At 38.3% G+C, this 18949-nt stretch overlaps 1 protein-coding gene across 5 annotated transcripts; it reads left to right on the top strand.

Annotated features, from left to right (window-relative positions):
- The first annotated feature begins 251 nt into the window (after positions 1–251).
- On the top strand, positions 252–11938 carry LOC129728999 (WD repeat-containing protein 7). Of its 5 annotated transcripts, none has more exons than XM_055687472.1 (15): positions 252–716; positions 935–1911; positions 1970–2215; positions 2269–2489; positions 2548–2767; positions 2822–2936; positions 2994–3154; positions 3215–3309; positions 3366–3432; positions 3651–3719; positions 4872–4970; positions 5187–5341; positions 5400–6785; positions 10595–10721; positions 10782–11938. In XM_055687472.1, the coding sequence occupies exons 1-15, from the start codon at positions 580–582 to the stop codon at positions 11123–11125; spliced, it is 4419 nt and encodes a 1472-aa protein (XP_055543447.1). In that variant the 5' UTR covers positions 252–579; the 3' UTR covers positions 11126–11938. The 5 variants fall into 5 exon arrangements, with proteins under 5 accessions (XP_055543447.1, XP_055543450.1, XP_055543449.1 ...); XM_055687473.1 differs by having other exon boundaries at positions 253–716; positions 4872–4964; XM_055687475.1 differs by lacking the exon at positions 3651–3719 and having other exon boundaries at positions 4872–4964.
- The last annotated feature ends 7011 nt before the right edge of the window (positions 11939–18949 follow it).

Below are 18949 nucleotides of genomic sequence, written 5' to 3'. Positions count from 1 at the left end.
AAAAAATTTTCAATTTAAAAATCACAAAAATCGTAGAGATTTAAGAAAAAATACGTAGTGCTTACTGAAAGGTCGGTCATCGATTAGTATAAGAAAAGCAAGCATTTTTTCAAATTAAATTCCCTATTGGTTCCCGAATCCACTCCGCTAGACTGTAAATATAGGGACTGTACTTCTGATTTGCTTCCGCCAGTCTATTTGTGTTGTGACTATTTCTTCTATTCATTTTGCTTGGACCTTTTTGGTGAGAACGTCGCGTATATTATAAATGTCATTGGATATAAATAAATACATTTTTTTTATTCTGTAAAAACGAAAATTCTTATCAGTGGTCTACGCAGAAAATTATGTACCTATTTGATTATAAGTAAAATCGACGAAATGCGCGTGTATCCATGTACCTTTGTGCTTGCAGGGGAATGTCAGTTCTAAAAAATATCAAGGCTCACTAGAAAAACAAGCAAAATCAATATTTTCAATTTCATCGCAACTAATCTGAGTTGGATCGATTGTTCAGTGTAATATAAATTTTATGAACATTGGACAGTTTTAAAACCAGCTAAATAACAATTATACATAATGCTAAACACTAATTTAGTCGTCCCGGTTGTGCTTTGGGGTCCCAACACTCCCACTCATTGCGTTTCGAGCGTTTTCTTGTCACGGGACCAGAAAATCCTTGCTACTGGGTGCTACGATGGGCAAATTTGTTTGTGGTAAGTATTTTACTTCTAGTAGAACAAAAAAAAATTGAAATTTATCGAAAAGTTGTAAATTTTGCCAAAATATAATAAAATATAAACATTTAGTACAAAACAACATGAAAAGTATTAGTATATTTTACTTTAAAAGCACAACCCACAAAATAAGTTTACTACATATTTTTTTCATTTGTCTATATAAAATATAGTGATGTTATATTTCGTCATTGTAGGCAAGTTGACCCGGACTCGCTGCAAATGACTCCACGCTGTTTACTTGTAGGCCATACTGCGCCAGTTCTCTGCCTATCTAGAGCGTCAATCGTACAGGATAACAATTTCTTGGTCAGTTCTTCAGAAAATGGAGAAATGTGCACCTGGGATTTAGTAGATGGCAAATGCACTGAAAGTATAAAAATGCCGCAGGTTCATACCAATATTCAAGCATATCACATGGCAAATTGTGACGACATTCGCCTGTTTTGTAATGGATATTATGCGGAGATAATGGTGATGGATCCATTTAGTCTAGAAGTCTTGTTTAGCTTGAGTTCAAAAGTAAATCCGGATTGGATCTCTGCTTTACACGTATTAAGACCATCGAAACGCAAAGACGACGTAGTACTAGCTATCACGACTACTGGTACTGTTAAAGTTTGGACCTTGATTGGCAATGAAAACAAATATTCCGAGCCTATTTATGAAAATGAATCGAAACAAATTCGTTGTTTAAATGCCATAACTATGAACTGCTGCTCTCAGAATCAGCGAACAGTGTTAATCGTGTGCGCAAAATACTGGCAGATTTATGACGCAGGAGATTTTACCGTTTTATGCAGTGTAATTTCGCCATCCGGAGAAAGATGGATGGGGGGAGATTTTCTCGCAAACGATCGTGTCATTCTATGGTCAGATGAAGGAAAAGGATATATGTATCGTTTACCGGCCAATAGTATTCCGGACAACAAAGATTTTCATGGTCCATCAGTGGGTAAAGATTCCCCGTACTTATACTGTGTGCTGTCGCAGACAGGAGAGAAACCACTATCGTGTCCCCCGACTATAAAACTGGTTACCTCAAACAGAGGCGGCAAGGTTCAAAAATATTTATTACGTGGTGATTCGGAAGGGTTTATCAATATCTGGGCTGTTCCAGATATAACTATGGAACAAATCAAGGTGATTCAGAATGAGAAACAATTACCTGCAAGTATGTTTTTTCGATATTATCTATCATTGAAGAAAATAATGTAAAAATATCATTTCAGCACTTGAGTCAACCATATGCACTAGTTTGGAAGAAGCATGGAATAAAATGAATCCACTACCTGTGGGAATACTGGATCAATTATACCGGAATAGCAGTGAACCAATGATTAAGTTAACGGCCAGTATTTATCTGCCACAACAGAGTAGATTGGTAGTTGGGCGTGAAGATGGCAGTATCATTATTGTTCCTGCTACTCAAACAGTGATGCTTCATTTGCTTCATGGTCAACATCAAGAATATAGCGGTAAAAAGTTCACCTATCTTTACAAAAAATGTCTCCATTTGTTTTATTTGTAGATTGGCCTTGTCATCAAATTCTAAATGGACATAGTGGTCGGGTCAATTGTTTACTATGTCCATCTTTGGCGCATCCACGTTATGACAAATCACATCTTGTTTCTGGAGGAGTAGATTTTGCCGTCTGTCTTTGGGATCTCTACAGTGGTCAGCTGATTCATAGGTTCTGTGTTCACGCAGGAGAAATAACACAGCTGCTTGTTCCTCCTTCGACCTGCAGTGTATGTGGACAGACATTTTAACATAGAAATAATTGAAATTGTATTTGTATTTTTGCAGCCACGAATATTAAAGTGCATTTGTTCAGTGGCATCAGATCATTCGGTCACGCTGCTGAGTTTACAAGAACGCAAATGTGTAACATTAGCTAGTCGACATCTTTTTCCAGTTATATCTATCAAATGGCGTCCATTAGACGACTTCTTGATTGTTGGTTGTTCGGATGGAACAGTGTACGTGTGGCAAATGGAAACAGGACATCTTGATAGAGTTCTTCACGGTTGGTTGTTAGTCAATATTTGTGTCATTCAATTTACTCAAATTGGTTTTCTAGGAATTCTGGCTGAAGAAGTTCTTAATGCTTGTGATGAAAATATTGGAGACACTGGTAGCAGCAGTGGCTCTACATCAGATATAGGCCTAGCAAATCCTGCTGTACATTTCTTCAGGTTTGTTGCTTTAGGTTGATTAATAGATAGAAATTACTTGGAAAATAATATTTTCAGGGGTCTACGGCATCGCAATTTTAACGCAATTCGTCACGCAACCCAACGTGGTATTCATCAGTTGCAGCAGCTTCATGCTCATAATAACCAACATGGAGATTTTCTAATGAAGAACAGAAGCAGCCCACTAATAATTCAGGGGCTTCGCACCAATCCCAAAGGTTTGAGCAGAAATTCATTGAGTTCATTGAAACTGAATCAGTTGTTCGTTGTTTTTCTAGATGCTGAAAGTCACATCTTATTTTTTGACATTGAAGGATTGATATTTGAATTACATGCAGAAGAGTACGCTGCAATGAGTCCAAGTACACTGGAGGTAAAAATTGCTCACATATATTTCTGATATTTTATACAGAAAATGCATTTCTACAGGCGGAAGGGTTACTCGTTTCTGCTGGAGTTGATACTCATTCATCGGAAGCTGGAAAAAAGATTTCAGGTATGTAACCATCTGAACAGTTGTTTGCTGTAATTAACAATGGCCAAAATAGACAAAAAAAAAAAAAACATTTGCATTACTTGTACAAGTGTTGCAGTGAGGTAAACCTACTAATAGATCTTTCTTTGATACTTTTTTCTTCTTTCATGCTGTTACTAAAACACTTCTAATCTCGCATATTATACGTACAATGTACAACTGCAAAACACGAAAATTAGATTTTTTCGGTCGCGTCAAGAATAAAGCAGGAGACATGGAAAAAATGCTAAAAGAAAAAGATAAACATGGTTTGTTTTTAGACAATTTAGAGCAGCATAATATCGCCTCTAGTAGCTTGTATCTAGTGCTAGCTTATGCATGTGTGATTTCCTATTACCATTATATCATATTAGAACTTTTAATTTGGACCCTTATTCACCCTTATTCTTGCTGGCAGCTGCAGTCAACTGCCGCACGAATGGATCAATTACGTTATAAGCATCTTCTGATTTATGTTTTTGAATTCGATTGATGCTTCAACAATATGAAACAAGAATGTACGCCTTTATTCTTGTTTACGACCGTATCAGACGGTGATGAATTGTGAACTAATACATGCAATTCAGAAGGAGACAGAGTGTAGCAAGAGCTGATTAACTCAGTTGTGGCAATAGGCTCATTCTCGCCGCCCGATTTGACATATGCCCTTACAGCGAAAATCGCTGAATGTTTCCAACCCCTAACCACACAACTCATAACTTTCGGTTTTATTCCTATATTAAACTCTATAGAACTCATTTTTGTAATACTATTTTTTCATTTATTCAATTCATTCATCATTTCAACACGGGGTTAGTCCATTTGGCTGTTCTGTAAAACGAAATATTTGGTAAGACATCATGATTTAGTAACCTGGGCAAAAAAACTTTTACTTTATTGTACGTAACTTTCAAATCAAATGTACTATAGGAACTCTTAAGTAGTGATCAAATTAACAGTGGTGACGGTGTACAATTGGTGTTAATAAATCGATTTCCTTTATCTTCTATCATCTATAAAAATTGTAGATGAATTCCAATATCTCCGCAACATACAGAAGCTCTCTCGCAAAAGCTGAGTATCATGAAACGGTTCAGTGTCCAGCGTATAACCTATTACTATGAAAGTGTTCCCACAGACCAGCCAATTTAAATATGAAATGAGTTTTTTATGCTAAGATTGTAGTTTCGCATTGATTCGTAAGCTCCGAGGGGTAGGTGCTAAGTCTACTCCTCGTTGCTACACTTCCGAATGATACCAAATGTTTTCATACCTAATGACTCCCTAAAAGCTGTTAAAATTATGCCAGATGGTCTTTCCTTGTTAATAGATTAGTAGCCTAATTAATAAGATCAACGCTTATCTTCATAATAGTACCATTAACTGCTGTAAAATAGTTTAATAACCCGAATTTTGCTTAGGCATTTTGGCGAAAATGAAGGAAGGCGCTGAAAATGTACAGACTAAAGTGCAAGCAAAACTGGAGAGCGTAGTGAAGAACGTCGGGGAAACGGGTAAGGGTAAGTTAAGTCGCTGCACCTAATACCATAGAGCTTTTAAATGCACACTGTTTAGGTTGGGTTATATTTTTTATATTTATGTTACTTTCTTTTTTTTTTACATATATAAATTTTTGGACGGTTTGTTTTTGGCCGGTCATGTATTTTTTTTTTTTTGGTATAATTCAAAAATGATATTTGTTGAACGTATATTCAGCATTCATGGTCAACTTGCAGATTCGTCAGATATAAGTAAGAAGATTGTACCTCGCATGGAAGCCACTCATGTAATGGAAGTAGCCCAGCTTCTTTTATCGTTGCTGCATTCATGGGGATTAGACCAAAATTTAGATAAAGTGTGTGAAACGCAGCTCGGCTTACTGAAACCGAAGGTCAGTGTTGCTAGCGTATCCTATATTTCTCATTTCAATCGTGCATTTTGAATTGCAGATTCCAATCTCTTTTGGTGTACTATCAAAGGGTGGCTATATGTCATTGCTTCTTCCAACATGGCAAAACAATGCAGATATCAAGATCAACCCTGAGGAAATAAACACTTCCTCTCCAAGCCCGCAACTTTTGAGACAGACGCATCTAACGAGTATGTTTACTGCCAGACTACACTGGGAACTTAGCACGACTCTCACTTCAAATCACCTGTTGGCTTTAATATCTATGTCCAACACGCTAATGTCTATGAATATGGCCACATTTATTCCCGAGCAGGAGCGCAATCGAAAATTACATCGCCAAACAACACGCGCTTCGTGGACAAACGATGAAGAACAAGAAGAGTTGTACACACAGCAACAAGCACAGATCAAGCAGGGTTGGAGTCTCCTATCAACGCACCATTGCTTTTTACTTCCAGAAAAAATCGACGCATTAGATGCGAATACTTTTAAACGACCTCAGGTGGAAATGATGGCCCGACGTTGGCAACATCACTGTTTGGAAATTCGTGAGGCCGCACAACAACTTCTTCTTGGTGAACTTGGTCGTATGGGCAAAAAGGGTAGAAAACAGCTAGTGGAAAGTTGGGCCCAGTATTTACCGATGTATACTCACACTGAACCAATAGTTCAGCAAGTTCAATCTGCAGGACAATCTAACACCGGCTCTCCAGTAACTACTCCGGGCCCTTTGGATGTTCAAGAAGAAGAATCGGAAGAGGAAGAAGAAGTTGTTCGTAAGCCTTCCAGTCTTGCTGAACTTAAGCGAAAGCAAACAACGGCAGTTGTCTTGCTAGGTGTAATTGGCGCAGAGTTTGGTCAAGATATTTCATCCTCTGATGGTAAACGAAACAACGAAAACCGCAGAAAGAGTTCAGTAGTAGAAGGTTTCGGTATTGGAAACAACAATCTGGCCCGCTCAACATCAATGGCTCTTACACATTTGTTGCTTGCTCCAGCTACACCTAAACTTCCTGCCTATACTCCACTACGAAGGGCAGCTATTGATTTAATAGGTCGCGGATTCACCGTATGGGAACCGTACATTGATGTGAGCAAAGTCCTCCTGGGATTACTGGAAATGTGTTGCGATTCGAATCGACTTATTCCCAGCTTGAACTATAAACTTCCTTTGACACCGCAAGCCGATGCTTGCCGTACAGCTCGCCATGCTCTAAGATTGATTGCTACTGCAAGACCAGCAGCTTTTATTACAACTATGGCTCGCGAAGTCGCTCGGTACAACACGATGCAACAAAACGCACAGGCTATCAGTGTCCCTATTACGCAATCAGTTTTGCATCGTGCTAAAAGAGAAATTTTACAATGCGTTGAAATGTTGATCGATAAAATGCAAACGGAAATTGCCAACCTGCTTGTTGAGGTAGGTACTATTCAAGTCAAAGTCTCCAAATTTACATACGCGTACCAGTGGACCACGCTGGTAAGCTTGTTTGAGTGTGGACGCGTACACAAACATAGTTGGTACATGAGATGCTTGGTACTCGAATCGCCATTAGAAGGGGACACAAGTACGCCAGTAATCATCCAAACCTAGTATGTTATAATAACGTGTACGGAGGTTCTACCTTATATATTTATTTTTACCACAAACTAACATATGTAACACTGGAATCTAACTCCATCGCCACAAAAAAAATGATAATTTCAAATTTCTAATCGAATACCAATCATCGCTCTACAACACCGTCTGGGACGCTATTGTGCAATTCTCCTACATTTTTTCGGGTTCCCAATTTGACACATGCAGATACGCTAGTGCTGATGCCGAAATACAAGATGTAGCGCGAACGTTACTAACGTCAAGTACTCGTATCATAATTTTATGGAAATTTTTTTCCAAGTGTTATGTCTGTTAATCTGTGGTTTCATTATGGGACTGTTCCTGAATACGTGGTCATAAAAAGAAAAAGGTACTAATATTTCGCTGTCGAAACCCTCCAGTTTATTGGGCTAGGACAGCTAAATATCAGTGTACAGTACAATGGCGGGAAATTTTTCTCAGTATTAGCACATCTATTTTCTGAAACTTCGTAACCAATGCTCATCATGAATTTCGTTTACCATATTCTATGACAGAACATTTAATGAATATCCTCGAAAAATCTCTCTCGAGTCAGGATTCAGGAGTTAGACCAGCAAGTCGCTGGTCATATTTTAATCAATTATTTTAACCCCCCTGAACCCAACAACCAACAACAACATTTTTATGACAAATCCGATGCGAGTAAAATTTCGTTCATATGTTAGCTGATTTTTCATTCAGCTAATCTAAAAACTCATTCAATTTTAAACATAATCGAAATCTTATGTAATGTAAATTTTTAGTTACAAGTACCGCTTTTTGGTATACCTCTTCTTTAGTCTAGGCTCTAAGGCTCCAAAGTTCCTTTTCCAAAGGCTCTTATTCTGCGCTGTATTAGTGCACTGCAGTGGCAGAGCAAATGTTCTTCGGTTTCACATTCGAACCCGCAGAGACGACAAATTTCGTCATCTGATTGACCAATTTGTTTCAGGTGATGCTTACTTGGACAGTGTCCTGTAAACAGTCCAGTAATTGTCTTTAGTCCCTTTTTATTTAAACTAAGCAGTTGCTGGCTTTTCTTCACGCTTGGTTTTATAAAGCGTTAGACTGACGTAGCCCTACTGAGCATATCCAGTTCTCTTGTATTGTCCTATGTTTCCAGGTTTTCAATTCTGCTTTCAAGGCGCTTGATGACACCCCACAGAACGGTTCTGGGCCGATGAATTCGGTATCGAGATACTTATCCCTGGACCTTTCATACCTGCTCCGGTTGAATCATTCATTTTTGAGCCATCTGTGTAAAAGACGACAGAGCCTTGTCGGATATTCGGGCCACCTTGTTCCCAAACTTCCCGTTCGGTCTCTATGATTTTGAAAGGTATTTCGAAGTTTGCTTCTGTATTCATCCAGTCTTTGATACCTGGTATACGTTTGCTCAGCTGGAAATGTTTGAGGATTGCCAGCTGGCCTGTCTGATCTCCATCAGGTACTTTTTTGAGGCGTGTTAGTTTCAATGCACTTTTTTCCGCCTCTAGTTGTACTACCTGGTGGAGTGGTAATAGATGCAGAATTGCATCTAAGGCTTTCGACGGAGCACTTTTAATTACTCCTGTTACTGCCGGTACCCGCATAACTGTCCCATACTCATTTTGGTCACTTTTGAGTTATCATCGGGAATCGACTTAATTGTTATCATATTTTCTGGAAAAAAAAAATTACAATTGATGCTTTTGCATGGAAAAACATGGAAAAAATACCAAGTTGTTTTTGTCCCATATTGAAAGTACCCGCATTACAGTCCCACTGCATAGTGGTACAAACTGCAAACATATAATTTTGCTCCAGATTAGTGTATATCGGATTATTTTAGGCATATAGAAGTATGTCATTTAATTAACTAAACTAATGTTGTTTGTCTGTAGTACAATCTACGTTGTCAATGATACTGCCGGTTGCTGGTTGAATTGATATGTGATGGGACAAAATATGCGAGTACTTTTGAAATGTACCCGCATATTTTGTCCCATTTTGTCTTTTTTTCAAGTTATATAACGAAAAACCAATTCCATCCATGGTTTTTTGTTCTCAACGATAAACTTGTGCTGTCATGAACCTGATATGGTCATTGGTTCTGGATGTAATAGCTGGAAATCCGAAAATTCACGGATAATATTGAATCGCCGTTTTCTCAACATGTTGTTTTTCATTATGGGACAGTTATCCGAGTACCGGCAGAGTAGTTGCATTACAAATTAGCCTTTGCAAGTACCGCTTAGCAGTATCCACTAATATATTTCAGCTCGATTCCCTGAATTCCCCTCCCCCCTTCCGTGGACATCTGTCCATATAAATTCTAAAAATTTTGTATGGACCGTGGACATTACACATATACTAATTTTTAGAATTTATATGGACAGATGTCCACGGAAGGAAAGAGGGAGGGGTCAAAATCGTTGAAAATCTATCCACGTGGAATGTGGATGGCCCTTATGTATTTACTAAGAATTGTTGACACTAACAAAAACGTTTTTGAAAATCTACATATATTTCGCACGATTTTTAAATATAATTTCGTGAAATTTAATGAGAATTTGTTTAAGTAATTCAAATCTATAATACATTTTTCGCTAATACTAATAATCAAATTTCATATTTATTTAAATAAGGTTAGGAAGATTAAAAATTGATGGAAATTTTCCATTCAGAAGTTTTCATCGCCATATCGAACGGATTTGTAATCATGCTTTTTTCAGAAACAATTAAGTAAAGTTTGAAAACCCTCCCAGCTGGTCTCGAGGTACGATGCTGGCCTAACAAGGCTCGAGTCTCGGCTCGGGAGAAACTGTTAGTGTCAGTAGGATCGTAGCGCTAGCCCCGCAATTGTCCTGTACACTTAACAGTTGGCTGCGAAGTCTGTGTATAATAAATATGTGAAGGTCGAGTTCCAAATCGGAATGTAGCACCAAGGCTTTGCTTTTCAAGTAAAGTTTGGCGTTGAGAACTGAAAAGGTTCCTGAAAAGCTCGTTTAAGTAGTGATAAAAAACGATTAAATGCTGTAAGTAGGATAATAAATATGATTAAATTCTCAGCTTTGCAGAAGAAATAAAATTTGAAAATTTTCACTTATTGACATCATCATTTGTTTTTGATCAACCAACTTTACGCTGTCGAGCAGATCCAAATATTGTTTTTCACACCAAGGCATTATTTTTTTTACAACTAAAACCAGTTATTAAGCATACTGATAAATGTCACAAATGTTGATGCACTACCAAACATTATTATATTTTTTTATTATTTTCGTCTTAATAAATTTTATCGATTTAAAACACTTAGCGTTACTTCAAAAATTCGTTTACGTTAGCTAATCGCAGACAAACTGCAAAAACTTTATGCACTGTTCAATAGTTGCTAATCTTTTCTGGCGATAAATCGATTATGAATGAATTGTTTTATCGTAACACATTTATAATTCTTAACGTGATGGAATAATGAAATAGAGGTAAAAAAAACACGTGGTTTGCTATTCAATTCCCCTCGCCCCTTTCTTAATAACCACTTGGTTCGGGAACGGTTCCAATGTATCATTAACATCCTCATGATTATTTGAAATGCAAAATTATTAAGAATTTTCGCCCTAAATTAGGTCATGGATATTACTCTGCACTGTGTGGATTCAGGTGATTTAAAAAATAAAGGACTTGCTGAGGTTAGTCCGTCAATGTGTAAATTCAACCAAGTGTCGCATTGCAGTGCTTCACGACGTATATCTGGTAAGTTCAAATCAGGATTCTAACACGCTTTGTAATAAAGCTTTCGTTTTTATATAACAGTTGGAGCTAGTAACGGTAATTTGGCCATCTACGAGCTGCGTCAAAATAAATGTCAAATGATTCCTGCTCATACAAAACCGGTAACTGCGTTGGCCTTTAGTCCGGATGGAAAATTTTTAGTGAGCTATTCATGTGCTGAAAATCGACTCTCTTTCTGGCAAACCAGTACTGGAATGTTCGGACTCGGTCAATCTCAAACCCGGTGTATCAAGGGATATTCAACGGCTCCAATTCCAGATGTAGCACGGTTGAATCCTATGCGATTAGCTAAATTAATTTGGATAAATAACCGAACAGTTACACTCATGCTAGCTGACGGCTCGGAGACACGATTTAATGTTTAAGTAAACATTGATTGAACTTATCTTAATGTCTAATTGTTATAGATTACCGTAGTGAGCGATTATTGCTTGTTATGTACACAGGCCGCCACCAGATAGCAGGATGTATTATTCATTGTTATATTATTTTATTACTTCCTTCAAATAGCGCATTATAAATAGTCACACCTTGATATATGAAAAGCGGGCATTTATCGGTAAATCATTGATGATTTTAAATTGCCGAAAACTGTGCCGGTTATAACCCAAATAGTGGTTTTGTGTAGTGAAAAAAAGCATGATTTATAAAACTGAAAACGTCGCACTCAAAGGAAAACAGAAAACAAAGAACAACTTTGAGGCGACCTCATAGTCGTTAATCCGTTCGCACAGTCAGCAACTTATATAATTATGCAAATTTCGTGTGTTCGGCAGAGCGACGATGATTCGGTTTTATCTCAATCCTTTTTATATCAGATATTTTACAGCGACCGCCAGTTCAATCCTACTTACACACCGGAAGACAGCCAATTAAAGAGAGGAAATGAATGATTTATGGTTTGACCCATTTTTGGAAATCTGCTGTGATGGTTGTCTTTCATTGAATGGTCGACAATTTTGACCTGGATAAGTTTTGAAGTGAAACAGTTAACAACGCTAAATTGACCAAGAAAGCAAATTGAGTCATTGATAACGATTTCACGGTATACATATATTTATTTCGTTAAATCGAGCTTCATCCTGATAATAACATGATTAGTTTATTATTCAGATTGCTAGTAGTAAAGTTTGCTGTTACAATATGGAACCAATATACATATTATCGTCATACCATCAGTTTATATTGTTTTATTCCATAACCATCAACGTTAAATCAATCTAAATAGAAAATATGCCTCTAGAAAGCAAGTAGTATGAAACTTTCAATTGCTCTTGTTTCTGGAATTTTGCATCCTATGTAATTATATTACATAGGGCAGGGCTAGTAGCGAGTCACTTTTTAGTGACTTTGTCACTATTTTGAGCCTAGTCACTGAAAAGTCACTATTTACGCTAAAAAGTCACTAAAGTCACTATTTTACGACAAAATGGTCACTAAAGTCACTTTTGAAGTAGAATACTTCTCTCAGGAAGTTCGGCTACATAGGGATGTGAAATGAAAATCTAAAACCGAAAAAAATGAAAAATATGTCCAATTTCAAATGCTAATAAATCGGTTAGTATTCGATGGATTTTCTTCGTTCTTGCAGCAATAGATTGGAAAATCTTCTAAGATTCTTCCCAAAATAAGATAATTGTAATTTTATTATTCACACTATTGTACTATTGAAAATAGTCAAGCCTTGTCAAAACGAAAAATTCGACCTCTGATTGGTCGTTATATGCTTGCTTCCCAAGCACGGTCGACAGAATCATATGCCTTGCAATTGAAAACATGCTATTTGGCCTATATCCAGATTAATCCAGAAGAGCCTGTTTCAGCCGGAGCCGCTCATAATAGTTCTAGACAGCGACAACAGCAGTCGTCCTTCCTTAGCAGCAGCACTAGCCCTGTGGTTGGTCACCACGTCTCAGGAGCAGCGCGGTTTTTCTCAGCGTTTGTCGCCAGACAGCCATTATTCCCCCCGTGTTGGGGCAGCATGAAGATTGCCATCAGGAAATCCAATTTTGGAAATCAAAATGCCTTTTTGAAGGCAAATAAACAAGTCATTGAATGTTAATAATTTTTGTCAACGCAAGCAAGTATTCTGTGTTGCATCCTAGCAATTTAAATTTGTCGCACCCGTCTAATTTACTGAATGTGAAATAGCTTCCACAGTGCATGTTGTCCGTGTATCTTAATTCCCCCAAGGTTAGGGCAGCTCAAAGGTTGTAATTAGCAACCGATTTTGAACAGCAACATGCTTTTTTTAAGGCAAATAAAAAAATAATTGAAGGTTAATAATTTTCTGGCATCAACACAAGCAGACATTCTGTGCGGGATGCAATCAAATTCTGTTGTAGTTGTCTAATTTTTACTTTATTTAGTAAACTCCCCACTGTAGGGGCAGCGCAAACGCTGCGATCAGCATAACCGACATTGAATAATAAACTGCCCTGTTAGAACGCATTCACAAAAGCAGTTAGTTCGACTATGCAGAGCTAATATGAAGACGATTCAATCAATCAGCGTAAACAGTATTTCGTCGTCTCCCAGCTGCCAAGTTGTCACATGATGCAACACGCAACAGCGAGCAAACAAAATCGCTTGATGTTACAAACCGCAATAAAATACGGGTTAAAACCGTTGCGTGTGTGAGAGCACCATCGGTGTTTATTCGCTGGATGCACTATCTACTGTCTACTGAACGCAATAATCTGCTTACATGCGACACGGGGACGGGAACATTTTCTTCAACGAAGCTGCGCAACACGACACAAAACATGTTATTTTGTTGCTTCAATGAGAGTGCTATCGGTCCGGTTCGACAAGAAATCATTTTTGTGCATCCGTGCTACGAAACTGAGGGAAAACTTTAGAAACTGAAAAAAGAGGTGGAGCTTATCAAATGATCGCTCTGAGCCGGAATGAAGTCACACATATTTTTCAAGTTATGTCATTCCACCACCTACGAAAAATAATTCATTCCTATTTTCATCCATATATAAGAGCCTGTTTCAGCCGGAGCCGCTCATAATAGTTCTAGACAGCGACAAGTCGTCCTTCCTTAGCAGCAGCACTAGCCCTGTGGTTGGTCACCACGTCTCAGGAGCAGCGCGGTTTTTCTTAGCGTGTGTCGCCAGACAGCCATTATTCCCCCCGTGTTGGGGCAGCATGAAGATTGCCATCAGGAAATCCAATTTTGGAAATCAAAATGCCTTTTTGAAGGCAAATAAACAAGTCATTGAAAGTTAATATTTTTTGTCTAGGCAAGCAAGCATTCTGTGTTGCATCCTAACAATTTAAATTTGTCGCACTCGTCTAATTTACTGAATGTGAAATAGCTTCCACAGTGCATGTTGTCCGTGTATCTTAGTTCCCCCAATGTTAGGGCAGCTCAAAGGTTGTAATTAGCAACCGATTTTGAACCGCAACATGCTTTTTTCAAGGCAAATAAAAAAATAATTGAAGGTTAATAATTTTCTGGCATCAACACAAGCAGACATTCTGTGCGGGATGCAATCAAATTCTGTTGTAGTTGTCTAATTTTCACTTTATTTAGTAAACCCCCCACTGTAGGGGCAGCGCAAAGGCTGCGATCAGCATAACCGACATTGAATAATAAACTGCCCTGTTAGAACGCATTCACAAAAGCAGTTAGTTCGACTATGCAGAGCTAATATGAAGTCGATTCAATCAATCAGCATAAACAGAATTTCGTCGTCTCCCAGCTGCCAAGTTGCAACATGATGCAACACGCAACAGCGAGCAAACGAAATCGCTTGATGTTACAAACCGCAATAAGATACGGGTTAAAACCGTTGCGTGTGTGAGAGCACCATCGGTGTTTATTCGCTGGATACACTATCTACTGTCTACTGAACGCAATAATCTGCTTACATGCGACACGGGGACGGGAACATTTTCTTCAACGAAGCTGCGCAACACGACACAAAACATGTTATTTTGTTGCTTCAATGAGAGTGCTATCAGTCCGGTTCGACAAGAAATCATTTTTGTGCATCCGTGCTACGAAACTGAGGAAAAACTTTAGAAACTGAAAAATAGGTGGAGCTTATCAAATGATCGCTCTGAACCAGAATGAAGTCACACATATTTTTCAAGTTATATCATTCCACCACGTACGTAAAATAATTCATTCCTATTTTCATCCCTATATAAGAGCCTGTTTTAGTTGAAGCCGCTCATAGTAGTTCTGAACAGCGACGACAGCAGTCCTCCCTTAGATAGCGGATAGCGGCCACAACTGTGGCATGGCTGTGGATAAGCGTAGCAGTTTCAGCGGATCTCACCATCGATAGCAGCAGGGCCAGCAGATTCAGGTACAGCGGATACCAATGGCGGCCACAACTGTGGCATGGCTACGGATAGCGTTGCAGTTGCTCAGCAGTTAGGCCAGCGTATAGCGGACACAACTGTGGCATGGCTATGCATAGCGTAGCTGTTGCAACGGGTATATCAGCATCGATAGTAGCAGGGTCAGCTGATGCAACGACACTCCCTTCACTAAAATGCTGTTTCAGTGTGGTAGCGGGAAGCATCAGCAGCAGGCTTGCATGAAGTGAATACATCAGCCAGCAACTTTCTCGATGGCCTCTGCCATAGTAGACGCGAAAAGCGGCGCGAACCGATTCGCTCGGCCGTAGGTTGATGTACAGCTCTACTGATGGCTGTACATTAACCTACAGCTGAGCGAATCGGTTCGCGTCACTTTTCGCATCTATTATGGCAGAGGCCTAATGGGAAAGTTGTATCAGTTTGTTCAGAAGAATATTATTGTCGGTAATATTACAGAGATGCGATTGCGTAAATCCGATTTTGAATTGAACAATTGTTCTTTTGAGAACAAATAACACACTTATTCGAAGAGTTAGTAGCTTTTAGTACCAATAGCAGTATAGTGACAGCCTCAGCGGTAGATGCAGATGCAGCCGGTACTTCCCTGAGGCCGATGTAAAGGTAAATGGGAGCAGCACGGCGAAACAGTTCGGGTTATGCTTAGACGCGCGTCATTTTTCGTTGTTGATATTCCCCACATGAAACGACACGCTTTCGTATGATAGCGGTGGTATTAGCGGTAGATGCATTTGCCAACACTTCCTCCAGTAAAGCCGTGTCTAGTTTTCAATGTGAAAACACCTTTCTCATTGTGTTGACCGTGCGCCTTAGTCCTCACTATCAATGATAAATTGAACAATTGTCCTTATAGGGAAAACAAATGAATTAATGAAGATTTAATTTTGAATTAGAATACTTCTCTCAGGAAGTTCGGCTACATAGGGATGTAAAATGAAAATCTAAAACTGAAAAAAGTGAGAAAAATTTCAAATGCCAATAAATCGGTTAGTTTTCGATGGATTTCCTTCGTTTTTGCAGCAATCGATTAGAAAATCTTCTAAGATTCCTACCAAATGCATGAAATTGCAATTTTATCATTCGAACTATTGTACTATTGAAAACTCTTAAGCCATGTCTAAACACAAAATTCGACCTCTGATTAAACGTTATACCGCGCTTTCCCAAGCACGGTCGGCAGAGTTATGGACCTAGTAAATTGGGAATGCATCATTTGGCCTATATAAGAGCTTCATCAGATAATAAACAAACATTTCATCGGATATTAAATTGAACAACTGAAATTTGAAGAACACAAATGATTATTTGAAGAGTTAATATTTTCTCGTTTTGCGCTATAATCCAAAGTTAATTATCTTCATCTACATGCATACTCTGACTATTATTACGTGTTTGCGTCGCTTAGTGTTTGGCTACGGTCATGCAGAACGCAAATAACGGCGCGATGCGATTCGGCAAGACGAAATCTGTTGAAATGTATAGCTCTACTTCGCCTTATAGCTGCGGTCAACGTTTATTTACTAGAAAAAATGACTGACACGCAAGCAGCCAGGTTATCTTTCTTGTAAAAGTATTCTACTTCAACCTTGCGGTCGTGGCTTTGCATACAACCTTCTTGTGATTTTTTAGCTTTAAATGTATAAATTAACTATTGTTGTATTGCAACACACTTTAGAAAGCTTGCTTCTGATTTACAGAATGTTTGGACAGTTCGGTTTGTAAGGCATTTTTGTTAACTTTTTCATCATAGAAGTTTCATGCCAGGCAATGTTTTCAAATTTCTCATCGAAGTGAACAGTGCAGAATAGTTACGAACGAATTGTCTAAGAGCTGCAAAGGAATGTAAAGGTTTATTCTACAAGCTACTCGCGTCTTAAACCAGTGTTGTGTGTGAAATTCCGTTTGTAGTTTGATTTGCTTGTCTCAAATCAACTGTTCCTCCTGGTTGAAGTGGATTCAAAAATTTTGAGCTTATATTGTGCATAGTCGTGTTGAGGTCTCAATTCGTAGGATTTTGCTTTCAATCATCCGAGCCTACCGGTGTTTACCAGATACCATTTCGAAATTCCATAATGATAACCCGTTCTACGCATATTTGTCCCATGTTCCAGATCAAACAAACGAGTGTTTAGTGGGACGAATTTGATTAGAAAATGTCAAGTGGGTTAAATATGCGTGGAAAATCATTGATGAGACAAACAGGCTTAGTATTGTTTTTGCAGATTTTCGGAACGAACAATGTTATTTTTAATATATTTTGAAAAAACCCTCCCTTAGTTAGCTAAACCAACTTCAAACGCTTTTCGAAGCTGTCACAGGCGGCACGGATTCCCAGATTTTCTGGATAACCGCTTTACAAGTTGGAGATTTTGTAAAAAAAAGTTTATTGAGTTGAGATCAGGTGAACTTAACGGCAATTTATTTCTATTCAAAAAGTCCCTCGAATTGTCCCTATACCAACCCTGAGTCAAGTTCGCAGTATGCGCTGATGCACCGTCTTGCTTATACATATAGTAATTAGCTCTGAAGTGTTTTCGAAGACGCGGGGTAACGTTTTTTTCCAAAACCGCCGTTTTATAATAAACAGCATTAAATTCGGCGTCTTTGTAAATGAAAATCAGAGGAAGTTTACTCGCTTGCAAATTGCTCCCGAGACCATCGTTAAAGCTGTACTCTGCAATCGAGGAACACTCCCTTAGAACTCTGAAATGTTGTCTCTTGCTGCTGCCCACATTCGATTGTTTTGTGTAACCAGTCACACTCCAGGCCAAATAGTTTCTCATCAGAAACAATGAACTCGTGAACAGCGAGTTGTGAAAGTATCATTTTCACTCTATCGAGCCTCTTTTTCTAAAAGAATCGGCCAAAATATTGTGGACTGATTCAATAGATATACTCAGATGAGTGGGAATTACAAACTGAACGTTACCATTTCGCCGGACACGCTTTTTCATAACAGTCACAATTTTACGACTTGCGGCATCCTTGCAGATCGTGGCCGACAGAATTTTCAACGATCCCTCAAAGATAATGTTTCCTTGTATTTTTCGATGGTTTGATAAACGAAATCTAGCCTAGCTTCACATGATTTGAGATGTTTGAATATTGTGCAAGGGCAGTCACTGACCAAAAATCGTTTTACTACGACTTTCCGGATTTGTTACATCGCACATCAAGAACTAAATACAACTGACAGATCACCAACACACCAATGCGTATTCGAGAGTGCATACATTCGTTCACGTACTTTCATCAACACTTATAACTCGAAAACTTGTATTCGAATATATTGAACAAGGTGTTATTACAACCATTTCAATGTGAAATTATGATACAGATTTTAGTTAGACTTTTTTTATATGAGAACAAATCATTGTATAACCTATGTTCTAAAGACATAAATTTCAGATAAAATTTAATTCATTTATGGTTCAACAATAAATTTTAAAACCCTTTTTTGTATATTTTTGGTCACTATTTAGTCTCTATTTGGTCACTTTTTTAATGAAAAAAGTCACTATTATTTTGCTCCAAGTTCGCTACTAGTCCTGATAGGGTAAGGTGGGGCAAGATGGGTCACCTAAGGCAAATTTTCGATATCTCGTAACTGAAGTTAGTTTCGGTCTATTGATATTGATGTTATGTATATTTTAGAAAATTGCGCTAAAAAATAACAAAAATCAAGTGTTGGTTCGCTCTTACAGAATTTATAAAATAGGTTGTTTTTTGGCACTGTAAAGAAGGCGGGGCAAGATGGGTCATCTGGAGGGGTAAGATGGGCCATCCTCTCAAACAGCACAAAATTATTTAAATCTCAATAAACTTTCTAC

This window comes from Wyeomyia smithii, chromosome 3 (assembly GCF_029784165.1).
Source record: "Wyeomyia smithii strain HCP4-BCI-WySm-NY-G18 chromosome 3, ASM2978416v1, whole genome shotgun sequence".
NCBI lineage: Eukaryota > Metazoa > Arthropoda > Insecta > Diptera > Culicidae > Wyeomyia > Wyeomyia smithii.
This window is presented reverse-complemented; position numbering and strand designations above follow the sequence as displayed.